Below are 18,417 nucleotides of genomic sequence, written 5' to 3'. Positions count from 1 at the left end.
CTTCCTTCCTTGAAAATCTGTCTTTCCTGTTGTGCTTTACATGAGACACAAAAACACAGCTCCTATTAGCATAGATTTATAAATTCAGTCTCTTCTCTCCCAGCACGTGCCAAAGCTTTCCTAATAGTTTTTTCTTAGGTAAGAGTTCATCACCAAATTAAAATGAAGTAATATGACAAGTTAGTAGAATATATTTGTTTAGTTTCATCACAAAAAACACATACTGGTTTAGGCTGATTTTCTTTTTATTAATAATATAAGGTTCTGTAATCTCTTAACATTACAACTGAAGCTTTACAGTTAATCTCACACTAAAATGACAAACACTGTTTGGCTTTATTTTCAGAAAATTAAATTACAACCTTGATAAACATACATTTCCAAGACAGAGAAGCAATTTGTGTTTTCTGGATTTCAGTGCTAACGTATCCCTGCCTTTGATATTGGTTTCAGTTAATTAACATTGCTACGGAAGAACTATTTGGCCTGGCCTCTGTTCACAGCTGTAAGGCAAAGATGACACCTCTAACTTAACCATTGTACTGCAAGTCAAATCAAGACATGTTTTTCTTTGACTGTAAGATTTAGATCCTGGATCAGCTTTTAACAGATTTGCTTATTTTCCCTCCAAACTTTTATAAAGGTCTCTCTAATGTAAACATATTTTACAGTCAAGCCACAGTCACTCTCTGTACCTTTCCTCCTTCAAAGGGAGCAGAAACTGTGGAATTGGAAGTTATTACAAGCTTAATTAAAACTGCTTGTAACTTATGTATGGCCAGAATACTCAAGCAAATGCAAAAGTTTTGTTATGCACCAGCACTTCTAATCTGCATGGATCAAACTCCATCTCTGAACAGGCTGCAGCTACAGGTGAAGTCTGTAGAAAGAAAGTAGAGCATACAGAAGGAAGAGTGGTGGAAGACTACAGTATTAGAGACAGTAAGATTTCCTTTAAATGATCTCTATCTAGGTCTTCTGAACTTGCATTACATTTTTTTCAATTTTCATTAGCAATGTGAAATTAAAGACAGTAATACATGTTTCAACTGCAGTTTCAACTAAGCTCTGACCAGTTCATAAGATAATATTTAGGAAGACAGCAGTACTCATTACATTTGGTGTTAATTTCTTCCTTAGACATATATCCAGTGACAGTGATTTGGGACCCTTGTAGCCTGTTATTTCACCTTCCCATAGGACAATTGACATACAGTAAAAATCTTTACTGCATTTTAAATCACTTCAGAAGTCAGTGGCTATTTAAAGGTTAGAGAGTGTAAGGAGTTTTTTACCTGTGTACTTACAATACCAAAAAGGATGAGGAAACCATAGTCAGAAAATTAAAAAATAGGAAGGATGTTGCAGAGCTGTGTTGTACTGTAGTCAAAATCATAATGAGATCAGTATTACTAAGCTATAACTACTTGTTCTACTCTGTGCTGTCATTCTACGAAAAAGCTTCACATGCTTTTCTTCAAAATTAATTCTTCATAGTTACACAAACTTTCATTGAGGCACATAAACACCCTTCATATTTACCAGCTCCTAGAAAAGTCTGCACTGGGGAGTGGCACAAGTCATGAGCAGAGGCCAGCCATGGCCAGGGAGTCCCCACGAGCAGAGCAGAGCAGCTGAGGTGAGGCAGTCCCTGCATGGCCTCATGCAAAGCCACTCCCCAGGACACCTCTGTGCACATAAGGAACACTTAACCACAGTGCAAAGGCTCAGTTTCCCACAACAGACTACCCCTACTGTTTTGGTTACTGCTGAAATACCAACTCTGGGGACAAGGAAAAAGAATAGATTTTTATACTGAAATGTTGTGAAATAAAGACCGTTCAAAATAAATCCAGCTGCATTAACAATATCACATGAACATTCTGTCTTATGACCTGGAGATCATAAAAAAGTTTTCTTTAATTACCTTGACAGCATGCAGTTTAAAGTCATGGTCTGAGTGTCCATGTTTTTCAATCATTTGAACTGTAGCATTGAAATTAATCTTAGAACAAGTTCAGAGTTGTCTAATATGCAGTATCTTTTCAAGCATTTTATATTCTTTTTGGTATATTACCAAAACTGAAAGTTAATTAGAGAATATTCTAAAATAGTTTAAAAACAAAAATGCAATTTATAATTTTCTCATTAAGGGCACTACCAATACAAAAGGTGTCCAAACTGACACTACAGAGCTGTGAAGCAGTTGACTAGAGACAGTCTCAAAGGATAGTCTGTATTTTTTCTATCTTATGCATATACATTAATTATCAAAAAGTTGGATAATTTGCTTTAAGAAAGAACCCACCTTAAAAATGGATCATGAGTATTGACAAATATTTTGTTTATTTTACTGATTATGATTCAAGTTTCAATGTAAAAATGCTTACTCTCACATGATACTGATCAAGAAAATATTTCATTTTCATAAAGTTCAATGGGCAATTAAAATTGTGGCTACTTGTGAAGTAAATAAATGATTCATAAAGGCCATAGGAAACTGTACAAAACTTAAATGGGAAATCTCACTTCCAGGATGACAGTAGGTTGTCCATTTAAGTGTTTTATTAAACTGTTGTGACTGTTTCAAAAGACAGTGCTGGGCAGTTTCATCTGAGTAACTGAAAAAGATATTTTGCATCTGTGCAAAACAAACAACAGGAACAAAACCCATACACACTAGGACTGAAGTACAGATGAACACAAAATTTTGTTAGAAACCTGTTTTCAACATACAGTGAGAAATGTCCATTGTACAAAACTTAGTGACTGACCTACAATTAATTTAAGATTATCCCAGCAATGCAAATACAACTCAGAACAGCTCAATTGTGTAAGATTTTCCAGTAGTATTACAGTAAGAGACTACTGAATTTTTAGTAGTTTGACTTACGCTGTCTGTTTTGATGAAAGCCTATATTTATACTCTTAAGTATTTGGTGGTTACAAGTCTGTTACATACTTAATGCAGCACAGGGAGGTACTCCTTGGTGTTCTCTCATCTGTCTCAGCAGCTTTCCTTTAGCAAGAGGCTGGGCTGTGCAGCTGCATCTGTCGAAAACACTGTTGTCAGTCTTTGTCCTCCGGGCGGGGGATGCTTTAAGTCACAAACATCTGGCAGCATCCAGCACTGAATATACTGTCAGCTGTGCTGCCTAGCCCAACTTGGAAACCCAGATTTGCATTTCCTGGTTAGTACTTTGTGCCCAGTAGGCTGGAACATTGTTAAGTAAAAGTCCATAAACATTAACAGTGATGTTTACACTTTATTGGGGGAAGGGGGAAGGGAATAGCAAAAATCAATGTAAGTTACTAGTTTTGAAAGTTTAGTCTATGTTATATTTGATTACTGGGATATCAATACAATGAAAGTGGAAGAATTTCAACAGTAATTTTTAATTTTTAGTACATCATTTGTGCAGGGCTTTATAAAAGATTTTTGTTTCCAAAGATGTTATTGGGGTCCACATATTCTTTAACAGATCTCAGCATTCCCAAGCCAACATCAGAGATGCTCTCCTTCATCCAGCGCTTCCGCAATTTGCCTACTGGAAAAACAAAAACAAAGTGTTTCAATATATGGCAGGATTCTAGGAGCCAATCAATCTTGTGACCATGAATGAATAAACACTGTGTGATAAATGCTTTTATTCAAACATGAGAAATGTTTTGCTTTATTTGATTTATTGAGCCCACCAGACTATCAAGCTCATTAAGCTCAGCATACTCCCAGAGGAAGACTGTGTTCCACACTGTCTACTTTCTTTAGAAACTATGAAATTTAGATGAAGCTTAGGCTGAAATCACATGTTCTATTAAGACAAGGAATCAGTAGTAAGTTTTAAAAAGCCACAAACTAATTTTAAGTTGTAAACTGTAGAGGAGATTACTAAAAAGCAGAACCCCACATTTTTTGATTACTTTAAAGTGAAAACATAACTCAATAATCAAGCTTAAAGCAGTATTGGTTTAAATAGCAAAAAAATGTTTATATGAAGAAGGCTTAATATTTACTTTAAAAACTTCTATGCTGGCTGGTAATTGCTCAGTGGTATTACACAAGAGCTTTGTTTTGCATGTAAAAATGGCTATTCACAAAATACACCAAATACAAACAAAGCTGAAACAATCTTCTAAGAATTCATTTCACTAAATTCTCACAATAGTCCTGTTAAATGGTCAAGTGTTCACATGCTAATTAACCAAATCATCAACTCTGATTAACAGATCATTCAAAACTGAGGACATTTTTTTTCATTGAACACACTTTAGCATTAAACTTGCCAGCCTGAAACACAATCCATTTGTCAGTAAGAAAAGATACAGTAAAGGTTTGAGAGATGGAAGCTTTAAGAGTATATGAAGCTAAATTCAAGCTATCTTTTGTGCCCTGTTTCAAGGTAACCATCAAATTGTCATCAGAATAATAAATTACAGGGACACCTCTGGAGAACAGAGTATATTTGTTTATACCTTAAGGAATACGAGCCAGTCACAATGCCAATAGAAAAAGCAAATAATGTGAAACAGAATGAAATTTGCAGTTTGCTAGAAAATGACTATTAGCAGCATGTGTGTCAAGATCAAAGATCACAACTGAAGGACAAAAAGAATTTGTCATGTGGTATGAACCCTGGCTGTATTCTGCAGCCCCAGCTCAGGAAAGAATCTCCATCTATGAATATACTGTCACTACAATGTGACTGTCTGAGCACACTGACGTGGTCAAATTCAATCTGTTAAAAGTTTAATACTGCTACAAAACACCTGAATTGTGGATGTGGCTTGACCATCCCCTTAAGTCACTCACACTGGGTCTTACACAAGCAACCGAAGAACAGTCATTACTATTCTCAACTGTTATCTGTAATATAGTTTCAGTGAATGTGTTCTGTGGTTATGGATGTAATTGTCCTGAAAAGACTGCAAACAACTGCTCCAACAAGATGGAGCACATTAGAATCACAGCAGGATGCCCAACAGCTAGCATGCCTGCCTCTTTTACACCTCCAGTAATAATGCAATTCCACAAGGAACTGAACTGCCGTCTGAGCAGCACCAAACAGTCGTTGCATATTTAATGAAGTCGCTCACCAAGTGCTGGAAAACAGAAGGTGCTTGGAGTGCATCATTAGTTCTGTCAAAGTGATAATTTACACATCTATCTTGTCAAATTTTCTATGGTTTATACTTTTGCAATAATAAATCTAACATACATCTGATTAGTGAACTGGAAACAAAAAAAGCTGTACTACAGTCACCAGCAGTCTTTCACAAACACGCTCAACAAAAAGATTTTAACCCCTTGGTAACAGCGACGTTGATTCCCTGCTCCTAGCGTTCATGTCAATAAAACATACGTAGAGTTTTCAGCTACTCAAGTTTTCACATTAGAGTTAAAAAGCTTTGAAGCACTCTCTCCTAATTCTAAGCTGGTCCATCAGATAAAATGGAAAACACACCAAATGAAAGAAAGGCTCTGTGAAAATGAGAGCAGCACTTAGAAAGGTCATTTATATATTGTTTCACTTCAGGTTAGTGTTGTACTATACATTTTCTGGTGCTTCTCCTCCACGGGACAACCCAAATGGCTTCAAGGATGAGAAAAGGAAAAGAGGAAGAAAATGCCATAATAGTTAAAGGGGTTAGTGTGAACATAAAAATAATTCCAAGTGACAAAGTTGCCTACCTCCGCTCTAAGCCTAGCTAAAGAACAGCTTTGTGCTCAAGGAAACCTTAACTTCCCACCAATAAGATCTCAGTTAGGCCTGATCTTACCATAGGCTACAGAAAACCAACTTCCCATTTTTAGCCTAGAGGAAGTAGACTTTTCAGTTTTAGCCCTACATGATGGCATTTATCTAGAACTGACAGGAGACAGTGCACAAAACCAGAACAGACACAATAATCTACCACTTCCAGTAGGTAATTTTAATTTCACAATTAAAAAATGAGACCAAATTCACCTGATTCTATATGCTACATAACAACATTATTAACAATGTGTTTGTAGTAGCTTAGCACAGCAAGTTACTACTTGTTCACTCAGTCATACATGCCATCACATGCACAATCCTTGTGCCCCAACTGGAAACAAACACAGCCCTTCCTTCTTGCATCTTCTCCCTCTGAAGACACTTAATCTTGCATCTGTAAAAGGGATGGAATCAGGCTCTGCTTGGTGGTGCCAAGCATAAGTCCAAGAGGCAACAGGCACAAGAAATTCCATCCAAGCATAAGGAATAATTTCTTTACTGTTCAGGCGCCCAAGCACTGGAACAGATTGTCCAGAGAGGGAGTGGAGGTATTCAAGAACCTTCTGGATGCCACCCTGTGCAATGGTGCTCTAGGATGGCCCTGTCTGAGCAGGGAAATGGGATGAAATGACCCACTGTGGCCCCTTGCAACCTTACCCATTCTGTGATTCAGTGATCTTACGCATCCAAGATAAGGTAGAAGAGGATCAGTCTTCAAGTTCTACAGGTGGCAAGTGGCCTGTTCCTGAGGTGTGCTGAGCAGTCCAATAGTGCCTAAAAACATTCACTGCTAGGAAGCCAGAAACCTCCAATCTGAACCCCAGCCTATTACACTGAGCACAAACCCCACAGCTTAGCAGGGGGGTTCTCACAAGGCACTTCAGATCAGAAAGCCAAGGAGCTTGTTCAGTAGCAACTCCAAAGACAGTCCAACACCAACTTTATTTATTTTTTAGGTTTTTATCTATCATTCTAGTCCACATAGGAAAGAGAAATATGTGAACTGGCTAAGCAACTTTTCCCCAGCTCTGATACATGCTGCTCAATGTTGGTTTAATTGGAAAAGTTCATCTTTCCATTGTCCTTTTTCACTTGCACATCTTTGAAAATGCATCTGGATGGCTACAAACGGAGTGAGCAGAAAGCAGGCAGTAATTGGTTTTCTCACTTTTGGAATATGAAGTACCAGAGCACACATGAACAGTTCTGTAAGAAAAATTTTCATGTAGCTGATTGATTTCAGGAATTACTCTACACCCATGCAGAACAGATTTACAGCACTGTGTGGTCCCAGTGGAAATAGGTTCTGATGGCACTGCACATGGCTCTGGACTTCCTCTGCTCCAGCCCTTTCAACTTGAAGAGTTGGTTCCTGCTTAACAACAGCTTTGCAACAGGAGCAGCAGTGACAGGTCCTAAGAAGGATGAGGCTCATGCAGCTGTTGCTCTTCCTGAAGCTAGCTGTCCCTCCAGAAAGCAGCTCTCTGCCCTTACAGTCTGCTTAACATGCTATTAACTCTTCCAGGGAGAACTCTGCAGTACTGAGAAAGGTCAGTGCATGAATGTAAAACACGGCAGCACTGGAGGATATTGGACCAGTGTACACCAAGTCTACTGCATAATTAGCACCTCACCACCATAACATTTTGCCTATTTTCACTTGGTATCTTAACAGCTGAAATAATACTTTCAAGATTGGTGGTGATGAATCAGGAGGTCCTTTCCTTTTTTCTTTTGAAAAGACACTGAAGAGACAACTATTCTGTTAAGATTTTCAACAGACCAAGGAGGAAAATACAACTGTGTTATTGTATTATTTCACATGAGGTTACTCCATGTCTAACAAATGTATCAGTTTCAACTCATTCTCATGAGTAGAACAAGCTCTAGTATGCTCAACTGAAGGGAAGATTTTTTTCCCCTGTGCAGAAGAGAAAAGAGTGTGTTCAACTCCCCCTCATAAAAGAACTTTATAATTTCAGATTCTGTAGTTTGTCTGAGTTAATTATTGCAGTGTATAAGCCACAGCCTCTTAATGCCAAAGAATTGCAATGTCAAATATGTAATTGAATGCAAACAAGGTGTAAGGTTTGTTTTTTCCTTTGTTTTGCTTTAGGGTTTTGGCTTTTGTTTTTAGTGTTGTTTTTTTCTTATTTTTTGTTTTCCTACATAACTGCCACTGATAATATAGCTAAACCTATGCAGCACAGGCTACCTGGTTAACCTTTATTCTAATCAGCTGTCTAGGAAGTAGAAGAAAATTAGTTCTACTATGTTAAGTGGCTAAATGGGGCTATTTTCCTCAACCCCACAACCTGATAATTGTTTCCTTAAGCAACCAATTGTAGTTAAAACAGTGCCTCAAAGGGAAGCAATGTATCATTACTTTTTACACTGCTTAGTTTTACATGGGTCCTTAGCTTGGTGATATGAAAGGGATCAGGTATTAGGTACAAATCCAACCTTCTCCCTTTCTGATGGTGTACCCCAAAAAGGTTATGGTTGTATTTATACACCAGTCATACCTACTGGCGCCTCCTCAGCACGTTATTTCAAGTGTACAAAAAAGGCATGTTTGATAAAAGAAAAAATCAAGTGTGACACATCATATGGGTGTTTTAAGGGCTTGCCAAAAATGATTAGAATAATTATTTTTCTGAAATTAAACTTGTATCTACAAGAAATTGTCATTCTTAATGCTGCTTTTTAAATGCTAAGTTTCTAAACACTATCTACGGCTCTCTAGCAACCTTACGTGACTCTCAAATCTAAATCTAAATCCCAGTGCCCAGAAAGAAGGATCAAAGCTGCACTTGAAGATGTGCAAGGTCCCTTTCTGAGCATAGGACACAGTCAAGACAGGGTGACAACTATAATGGGGGGTGGGGGAAGGAAGATTTATACACAGTAAAGTCCTTCTGAAGGTACTCTTCAGAAAGTTAAAAGTTATTTCAGTCCTCACTGTGCACCTACCTGCAGTTGGTACTTCCCCAGATGTAAAGTAATTTATATATTTATACAACCCAAACTCTCACATATGACCATTTCTTCACTCAAGGAGTATATGAACATTGACTTAAGCAGACTTTGTATTTCCTATAGCCTCAAGTCCCAGACTACATCTGTTTTCTTTGATACACAAACCCAGAGTTAAAATAGCTCCATTTATCACAGTGTGATTGTAGGCAGACAAATCAGCCTGTCTGTTTCCAGATAGTGAAAACAACTGTTATTAATCACAATTACAAGACAAACACCAAAGGAAATTGCACCAGTATTTTCTTTTACCTTACACAATAGACCAGTCAGTGCTAAGAGTTACAAGGCTTGAAGGTCAGTAAATAAAACTGACAATATTAGGCTAATTTTCAGCACCACATCTACTAAGCACTGGAAAAAAATTAATCTTGAATATTAAACACAATGAACTGCCAGCCAAAACCATTCAAAGTGGAAAATATATATCAGTATCAGAGGCAATCATGCATACAGCAGGAGCATACAAAGTCAAACAGAAACCCAGTTTTCAGAGCTGTGGAGTCACAAGGTTCAAGCATGCAAGGGTTTGAAAATGCTATATAATTCTTTTTTCTTGTTTAACACGTGGTAAGCAAGGTTTTACATGGTGAGGGCAAATACATCCAAATGTGTGTCAAGCTCCAGCTGCATGTGAGTTGGATGAAATACCAGTCACAGTAAAACAGAGTGCCACAGCAGGGAAGGCATGAGAGTACATCAAGGGGGTAATCCCACATCCAGTGTGTGAGAATTGACAGGTCCACTATACCACCATGTTCAAGATCTAATCGGAGGACCATAACAGCATATCAAAGAAAAACTACTGAAACCTTTTCACTCATGTTTTTACCTACACATCCCTCAATATCCTGATACTGCTAAAGCAGAGTCCATTTCAGTGTCCATCACAAAGCAAGATGCCTGAAAACAGCCCTAGTTACAAGTTTAAGCTCCCTTCAAATTTAGGAAATAACTGATATGTTTTAAAGCACAGCTTCTGCCCTTTAGTTTTTGTCCCCCACACAGTGATTTTTGAATCACAAATTTTTTCTCTAGTTTTAAACCATTACACTTCTTCTTTGCTCTTGTATCTGTGACCAGGCAATGCCCCAAGAGAGCAGAGAGAAGAAATATATGAAAATAATCACTTTCAAGAAGGTAGCTGCACAAATCACACTGACATCACAACAAGTCTTCCTGACATCCAAGGTTATAACATTATATAGGATGCATGCAATCAAATTCCATGTATGTGGGAAAAGCATATATAAAGCACCAGGTATAGGAAGTATTGCTTATACATGACATTAGTTCTTAATATTAAAGCATAAAATACCTTGTGGAGATGCTAGTAACACAGGACAAGTAATCCCCAAACTCCAAGAGAGGAAACTAGGTAACTAGAACTTATTAGACAGCAGGCCAGTAAAGTCAATACTTACATAACAACAATTGTGCAACAAACGGTAGATTGCAACACAGTCCAGTTCAAAGTCACTGGCTCTTTTATTCAGACACTTGGCCTAAGTGCTCTGGAATTTGGGCAAACAGCATTCACAAAGCCACCAGGGACAGAAAATTGTCTTACAACTGTGAAAATCACATTTGAAGTCTTTGTAACTGAATATATTTCTACACAAGGATCAGTAAAAGTTGTTTAAGACAAACTGATCAAACTGGAAAAAGAGTGGGAAGTTTCTAGATAAAACGCCAGGAGATCTCCTCCCCCCTCAACCCTCCTCCAGTAATTTCAGTAATGCCATGAAATATTTTTCATAATTCTACTACAAACTATTTTATGTACTCATGAGTATTTAGCAGTATCAAAGAGACTAACATTAGACTGAGAACATTACCTCCATGGTGATGTGAAAGACTTCCTCCATTGGCCAGTATTTCTTCTCTAGCAGCCCTCTAAATTTGAAAGAAATGGTATTTATTCAACAGCTTGCACAAGACTTTTGGAATTCATGACATGCTTGCTATTGCACTTATACACACAGGTGTATGAAAACTTTCTGAAGTAATCAGGGTACATTATATAGGTAAACATTATAGTTCAAGCCTGCAGATAAAGGTAAGTAAGAGTCTTCTAAATAAACATCCAAGCTATGACATTTCAAATGGCATCTCTTGTAACAAATGTACTACTCAAGAATAGAATATTCTGGATCACTTTCCCGCTGCCAAAACTTAAATATCCAGTGGCTGGGATGCACATTTGGAAGATGATTAAGTCTCAAAAAGAAGTCTGAAAACAGGCTTGTCAGAGCAAGTCAAGATCCTTATTCAGATCAGAGCTCAACCCAGATCTCCAAGATCGTGGTTGAGGCAGTGAGGTCCTTTACAAAAGACAACCTTTTCATGGGTGCAGTTTGTGGCAGAAAACAAAATTCAGTTTTTTATGTTAAGAATGTTCAAGTTGTAGAATCTTCTTTGCCATTCACTTCTGAATAATTAGAGAGCTTAGAAGGCGTAAATAACAAAAGCTTTTCTAAGCCCAAGCACTACATGATTTTTTTTTCTAAAGAGTGTACTGTTTTAGGAATAACATATATAACTGCAGCTGTGCAATTAAGAGATTTTTTTTTCAGTCTGCCATAGAGTACATATACTTGGTCAGCAAACTCACTTTGTTAGGTTAAATTTAGTTACTACAATGGAAAATGTGCACTCAGGTCATCACACAAACTAATTCCAATAAAAGAAATATCTAAGTATAAGTAAGTTTCATTAAATAAATACTCAAGTATTACATTCTTCAGTGCCCTATATGCAACAGCATGGAAGCCTCTGAACTTGTAGATAAAACTTTGCATCCACTTGCCAAATTAAAGAGAAATTTCTAAAGAATAAGCATGAGAAGAATGATATCCCAGTTATAAATACTATTTATCTACAGTCCTATTAGCAATTTTCTGGTGCTGATGTTTGAGCTAGGAACCAGAAGGTAGGACAGAAAGCAGTTTGGCCATAGTCCTTCTAAGAATTGCATCTTGAAGCCAACAAGGATATTTGTTTCACCTAACTAGGTATGTTCAGTGTTTCATCAGCCAAGTGTTACAGCAGAAGTATGGCAGAGCTGCTTGGCCATTGCTGAAGCAGCTTACAACTCGTCTAACAGATTGGACTTAGACCAATGCTTAATCTCAGCCTAACTGAAAAGGCACGAAACAGTACCATTCCTTATTCTCTACATGCAGCACTATTAATAAGTGCATTTTTTTACCATGCATTTTACAGACTGAGTATTAAGCAGGAGAAGTAGTTTTGTAAATAATGGAACTAAGGAAGACTAGTTTCCCATGGATTTGGGGTTTGAGGTTTGAAGCTTCTGCCATCCAAGAAACTCCAGGTCAAGCTCTTCTATACTTTACTCAGAACTATCGATGTACTGATATCTAAAACCGTCCCCTGATAGCCTTTTCTCTACTTGATGAACTATTAACATGTACCTCTTATTACTGATAATGATCAAAGCTTTACAAACAGACTTTTCAGATCTTTCCTGCAAAATTCAGTAAGCTTGGCCAATAGGTTCAGCACAAAATACAGGTCATCAGTTTTCCCCCCTTTAACTACTGTTTCTTTATACATTACCTCAATTTGTTCATAGACATGAATAGGATCACTAATTCCTCTGTAGTTAAAGGCAAAGTAGAAGTAGACACATGCACCTGCATCGTAAGTCTGTGTCACCCTGTTGAAGAGAACTGCATTACAAACAAAGCTTTATGATATTAAGCCAACCACTATTTGACAGCATAAAATTCTTAAGATTACTTCCTATCTTATTCAAAGGGACAGCATCTTTTTTTTTTTAATTTCTTCATCCTTTTTGCTCCTAATCCATGAGTGACTCAATGCTATGACTTCGAAAGTTGAGGCTCGTAAGTCATTACAATTGACTCTTGTCCATATAAGCAAGAGTTTAAAGCATAAGCAAGTGCTACTAATCCCTTGAACTTCCCATTCCTTCATGTAATCCACTTGCAGATTCAAGAGGAAGGTCAAGGCTACTGGTATTTGTAATATCATCACCAGATCTCTTACTGAAAAAAGATTCAAGAAAAATTATTTCTGTTATTGCATGGCTTACCTACAGGTGGAAAGAGGAGCAAACTGAACACCCTTTTCTTTGCATTCTCGTACTATCCTTTCCTTTACATTTCTACAAAGGTCCAAAACCCTGTAACAGGAAACACATTAATATATAAAATTTCAGTATTTGATTTTATATAGCTTCTAAAAAAAGAACTTCACAACCTTTTTAAAAAGCATAATCTAATACAACATAAGAGTACCTTCTAAAATCACTGTTAACTAGCTTAGCCTTTGTTCTAAGAACAGTTCTCATCAAGACTCCACTGCTTTTTCTGCACTTCTGTATAGCAAGTTTACTCTGAGACAGAGAACCTAAAAGCTCTTCTTCATAAGGAATAGGTGTCAACAGTGTTTAAAAAAATAAGGAGACTACCTACTACTGTATGTCTTTACTTTCTTAGCAAAACAGCCTCAAAGTTTTGGCAAAGTAGTTAACAAATACAGAAGAAATCCTGAGAACTCAAAAGGTCTGGCAAACTGTACTAACACCATACCTTTGTGCTGCTACAAGGCCAAACCTGCAGATCCTTCAGCTGGGCACTACTCTGCCAACTTGAAACGCTATAATTCTAATGTGGCAAAGAGCTATTAGACCTTGTTGGAAACCATACTTGTTCTGCCCTTTTTTTTTTTTTTTTTTTGGTTCTTCTAGACAGACCCAGTTGCAAACAAATTGCTAGAGCAACCAAAAGAAATCACTGTTTTTCAAGTTACCATTTCTTCAGTTACACATTCTCCCACAAAGGTCTGCAGAGCAGAACTATAATGCAGATTTTGGTGTTTTACACAGATTTAGAACTATATTAAAGATTCACAGAACATAAGAGAATTTAACCATTTACTGAATAAGAAAGTCAGGTAAATATTTTTTCAAGTATCTGCTACCTGTCAAGGACAAGTTAATCACTTTATGAAAAGTTACATGGTCCTTATAAATCAAAGTAAAAAAAAAGGTTTTCAAAGCATTTGCTTTGGCGAGGACAATTTTAAATACTTTCTTAAGTAAAAACTCATTGTCTTCTGAAACAAGGGAGAGGCAGAAAACTGGTGACTAAGAAGTTAGCATTCTTCAAAATCTATAAAGCTAAAGTAAAATGAAGAGCACTTCCATTTTAAAATTGTCCTCAAATTTCTTCTACACTCTTAGGACACTGTACCAATTTTCAAACAGGGGCTGGAATTTACAATTGCCACTAAATTCAATAGCAAGGGTATAGGGTTGCCAGCTTAAGTCATCAGACCTGCATTGAATGCTGTAAAGCTTTGATTCAAATCACTTTAGATCCTATTTAAGAGATTTCAGGCTTACCAAATGGACTGGAGCATCCAAAATGATTTTGTATATTAAACTCTGTTGTGGTCAAATGTTTCTCAACCATAGCTAATAGATAAAATACCCTTAGGTAAAAGATCTCAATCTTGGGCAAAAGTTACCTTTTCAGTACTTCCCTACATTGCTGGAAAAAGAAAAAAAACTTACTTAAATATAATTGATTTTTTTCATCTTCACTACAGACTAATCCCTTTGAAATTCACTGCTGATCCCATACACATGGTTGCTCATCCCCCACTGCAATGACTGTCACCAATGTCCTCCTAAACAGGGCAATTTCAAATCCTAAATTTGTTACAGTAAGGTAACCTAAGATGAAATATTACTGAATGGTTGATACACTGCATGTACAAAATTCTGGTATGTAATTTATCAGCAACTTTAGCAAGAACACAGAGCTGCAACACTTGAGGTATGTCAGGCTGCATCCAGTACATGCAAGGCCTAAAAGAAGCATCCTCATGAGCAAACACAAGTTAGGAACAATTTGAATGAAATCAAGTTTTAAGAAATTTTGAAAAGTAATCAGAGTTTACCTATCCCAAGGAACAGATGTCTCAAATGATTCTCCTATTACGTAATAATCCAGGCCTAGGTCCTAATAAAAAGAGTAATGAAATTATCAGTAACATTCAGCATCAGCATCTGGTATTCCAGTGTATGCTACAGTTATCAGGTGAACAACTTTTTAGTTTGCAGGAGAAGAACAGAAATTCTAATGTAGCAAAAACACCCATATGTCCCACTGACGTTAAGTTTATTATTAATAGGGAAATAGGGAAGCTTTTAAAAGACAAGATGACAAATATTTTGATGTCATGGCTACAGTGAGATAACTTGTCAGACTGTCAGTACATCTACACTAATCAAATATTTTTATCACTATAGTACCAAGCCAAGAGTTTCTGTGCTCATCAGTATAATATCTAGTAAAATTTTTTTGTGCAAGGTAGTCGCTGTCTAGATAGAAAAAAGACAAACATCTTCCCATCTTACACACAGCCTGCTGAAATAAAGGGAGATTCAGTGATTTGTCCCCAACAAATCAAACACTCAGGATGTGCATATTGTTCTGAAAAATAAAAAAGTCTCAAACAGTAAGACTAAAATGCGTAAGAACAGCTGCAGCAGTTTAGACTAAAAGTCCTTTATGTTGGAATTCTGATTTAAACTAGTCATAAGCAGATTGCCAAAGAAGAGTAAAAAGACAAGTGAGCACATGCCTCTGATTTCATTCACCCTATGGATTCTTCAATCTAATCTCCCTACCCTTTATAAGAAGCTATTTTCTTAACAAGAAAATAAATTAATATTATTATTATTCTTAACAAGAATATAAATTAATGTCTATATGGTGTTTTGCAGATGGAATTCCATAAATAATCACTGCTCAGAAATGTAAGAGATACAACCTCTGGGTTGATCCTGGATTGATACAACCTCTGAGATATCATCCAAGGCAGCCTGCAGTCACATTTCAGAGAAAGCATCTTCAAAGAAACACCTCTATGTTTTGTTACATTAATTAGCAGAAGTTGCAGCAGACAGACAACAGCTGACCTACCCGAAGGTAAGCGATGACAAATGTCAGCATGTATCCTCTCTGTCCATTATCTTCTCCTGCTGCCAAGCCACTGCAATTTACAAGAATTTAATTAATTTTCCACCAAATTAGTCACCAGTTTCAAAAATATTTATAAAATAACTTTGATTATTAAACATATGTGCAAATTTAGCTGCCCAAGCTGTGTTAAAATAGTTGTTAATAGCAAGGTCTCATCACTAGAAATCAGAAGTTACTTCAGACCAGACCTTTAATCATTTCTCTTTTCATTCCATAACCTGGAGATGAACTTAACAAAATATTTGATGTAATCTTAGAAAACAGTCTTCAAAACTCACAAAGAGTGAAGAAACACAAGTATATCCTGGATACTAATTTACAGGAACATGGGTAGTTACATTTCTAAGCAGGTTGAATTTGTGTACTTTTATGTGCACAAGTCACGAGACCTCAAGACTTAAGATCCCCAAAGCATAAGAGATCTGAATGAATTAAAAAAAGACACAAAGGTCATAGCACTAAAGATAAAGGAAGCCTTACTTTCACTAGTCTAGCAAGGATTATTGAAAGCATTTGTTTTTAACTTGATTTCCAAGAACAAGAAAGTGCTATGCATCTGGAATCAGTTTTCCTACAAGCTCCCATAAACCTGAGAGAGAGGTGGGTATGGGTGTGAAATCGAAACCCTGAAGAAGCATAGAAATGAAGTATTTTATACTATAAAGCCATTAAATGGTTTAGCATTTTAAAACAGGTTAACCTATTGAAGATTTCACTAATAGCCTTAATAAAGCAGCACAGACAGCACCATTTTCTAATGGCTCCAACACAGACAAGTTTCCCCCTTACCAATACACTACCATCTTGAAATACCAAAATACAAAAGGATTCACAGTTCAAGTAACAGAATGAAAGCACACTAGAAGCACAAAATTCAGAAATTATAGCCTTGAAATGGATAAAACAGTACTTATATGTATATTTGAATAGCTGAGACTAGTATTAGCAATAACAGTACATTCTTGACAAATCACAGTTTTAATGATAGTTTTAATCAACCACACTTAATCAAGGCAGAAGGAAAGAAACTGCTTGATCATTACTCAGCCTGCCACTTCAATGGGTGTTTTCTGGCCCTCTGTGGCACAGAAAATCACTGCACTCTCTCAACTAAACAAGTTTCCTGCATTCGTATACTCACATGAATTCTGCAAAAATTTTATATCACCCTAATGATTTTGTCTCCCTTTCTGCAGTGAAAATATAGAGTCTAGGATTGCAAAACAAGCTGCTTCCATGCCTGTAAGCAATTAAAAGGTCTGGTTTCCATTTTAATAACATTCATTCTATATTTAGGAAATATTTTTCTTCAATACAGAGACAGCTGAAGTTTTTCAATAAAGTTACCTATTAATTAGTACAAGCCATATGTATCAAAGGGAGCATTCAGTAGCTAATTGGCTGCTGCCACATTAAACTAGTAAATTGAGAACATATCCATACAGTAACCACTACAAAAATATGGCAGTCCAATTTTTTCCTGGACAGTTCATTCCCAGTTTCACATTGAAAATGCTCTTTGAAAAGCATACCCAAACTTGGTGGCAATATCATAGACTTGCTTCTCATGCTGAAGAACCTTCTCTCTGTCACCCTCAAAGAGCAAGGTAGCTACACACAGTATGTTGGGATCAAATCCTTTAAACTGCAGAGAGAGACAAACTTGCCATTAGTCACAGTCTATGTGGCAGAATACAAGGAACAGGTTTTTACTTTTCCAATACATGGCATGTGCCCTGGTCAGTAAGTGTTGCTGTAATTAAGAGGAATGACTGGGAAAAAAGTCTTTTGAAAATTTACTCCCATAACATTTAAGTTTTTTCTTGACAGGACAGGTCAATGGAAATAACAGAAATTATCTGTGACCTCTTTCCTCCTGCTAAAAAGCAGGATAGGCATAATAGCTGCTTACCTATGCTGTAGAAAAAAAAAGGTCTTAAATGCTTTAAGCAATAGAGACATTTTTATTCAATCAACTATTCCTATCAGCTATAAAAGCAGGAAGAAAACTATGACCATCATGAATGTGGAGTGAAGAAAAAACTTCTGTGCTATCTCTAAACAGAATATGTATTCCCTAACAAAAGAAGTCCCAAGACACATGTTATTTCCCACTTCAATAATCCAAGAAAAACAGCAGAATTAACACTGGTCACTGTCTTCCAGGAGTATGCTCACTCTTGGAAGATAATGAAATTTTCTACATTTGAATATCCATATTTGCAGTAACTCTCTAGTAAGGTAATTTGGAGTGAAAAAAATCAATAATAAGATAAAATATTTAATACAAAAGCCTAGGTGTCATCATTTTAGCAACAAATCATTGTAGGTTAAAAAGGAATGAGCTCCAGAAAGACAAAAAACCAATTTATATGGGAAAACTGCCAAATATCTTGAGGATCTTGCAAAATTCTAGCTCACTCTAATAACAAGGTAGATCATGCCTTGAAAAAAATCTAGGAAGATGAAAATATAGTAGAGTGTGGGCCTTGCTCCATCAGTATTCACTGATTATCACTGGTCTGGCAGCTGGGTAAACTGGTTCCAGTCTTCCCCCTGTCAGCAAGTTACTGTTAGAGATG

General features: G+C 36.7%; 1 protein-coding gene across 1 annotated transcript in view; it reads right to left on the bottom strand.

The window, feature by feature from the left end:
• Positions 1-227: 227 nt before the first annotated feature.
• Positions 228-18,417, bottom strand: part of AGPS (alkylglycerone phosphate synthase) — a 40,798-nt gene continuing 22,608 nt past the window's right edge. The window contains exons 14-20 of the mRNA XM_031058491.1: positions 17,368-17,480; positions 15,776-15,845; positions 14,748-14,809; positions 12,874-12,963; positions 12,375-12,474; positions 10,631-10,688; positions 228-3,545 (exon numbers count right to left, since the gene is read on the bottom strand). Coding sequence (XP_030914351.1) covers positions 3,427-3,545; positions 10,631-10,688; positions 12,375-12,474; positions 12,874-12,963; positions 14,748-14,809; positions 15,776-15,845; positions 17,368-17,480 — 612 coding nt within the window. The 3' untranslated portion in view covers positions 228-3,426. The remainder of the gene's footprint in view (positions 3,546-10,630; positions 10,689-12,374; positions 12,475-12,873; positions 12,964-14,747; positions 14,810-15,775; positions 15,846-17,367; positions 17,481-18,417) is intronic.

This window comes from Geospiza fortis, unplaced genomic scaffold (genome assembly GCF_000277835.1).
Source record: "Geospiza fortis unplaced genomic scaffold, GeoFor_1.0 scaffold112, whole genome shotgun sequence".
NCBI lineage: Eukaryota > Metazoa > Chordata > Aves > Passeriformes > Thraupidae > Geospiza > Geospiza fortis.
Note: the sequence above shows the minus strand (reverse complement) of the source record. Positions and strands in the feature narration are given on the sequence as shown.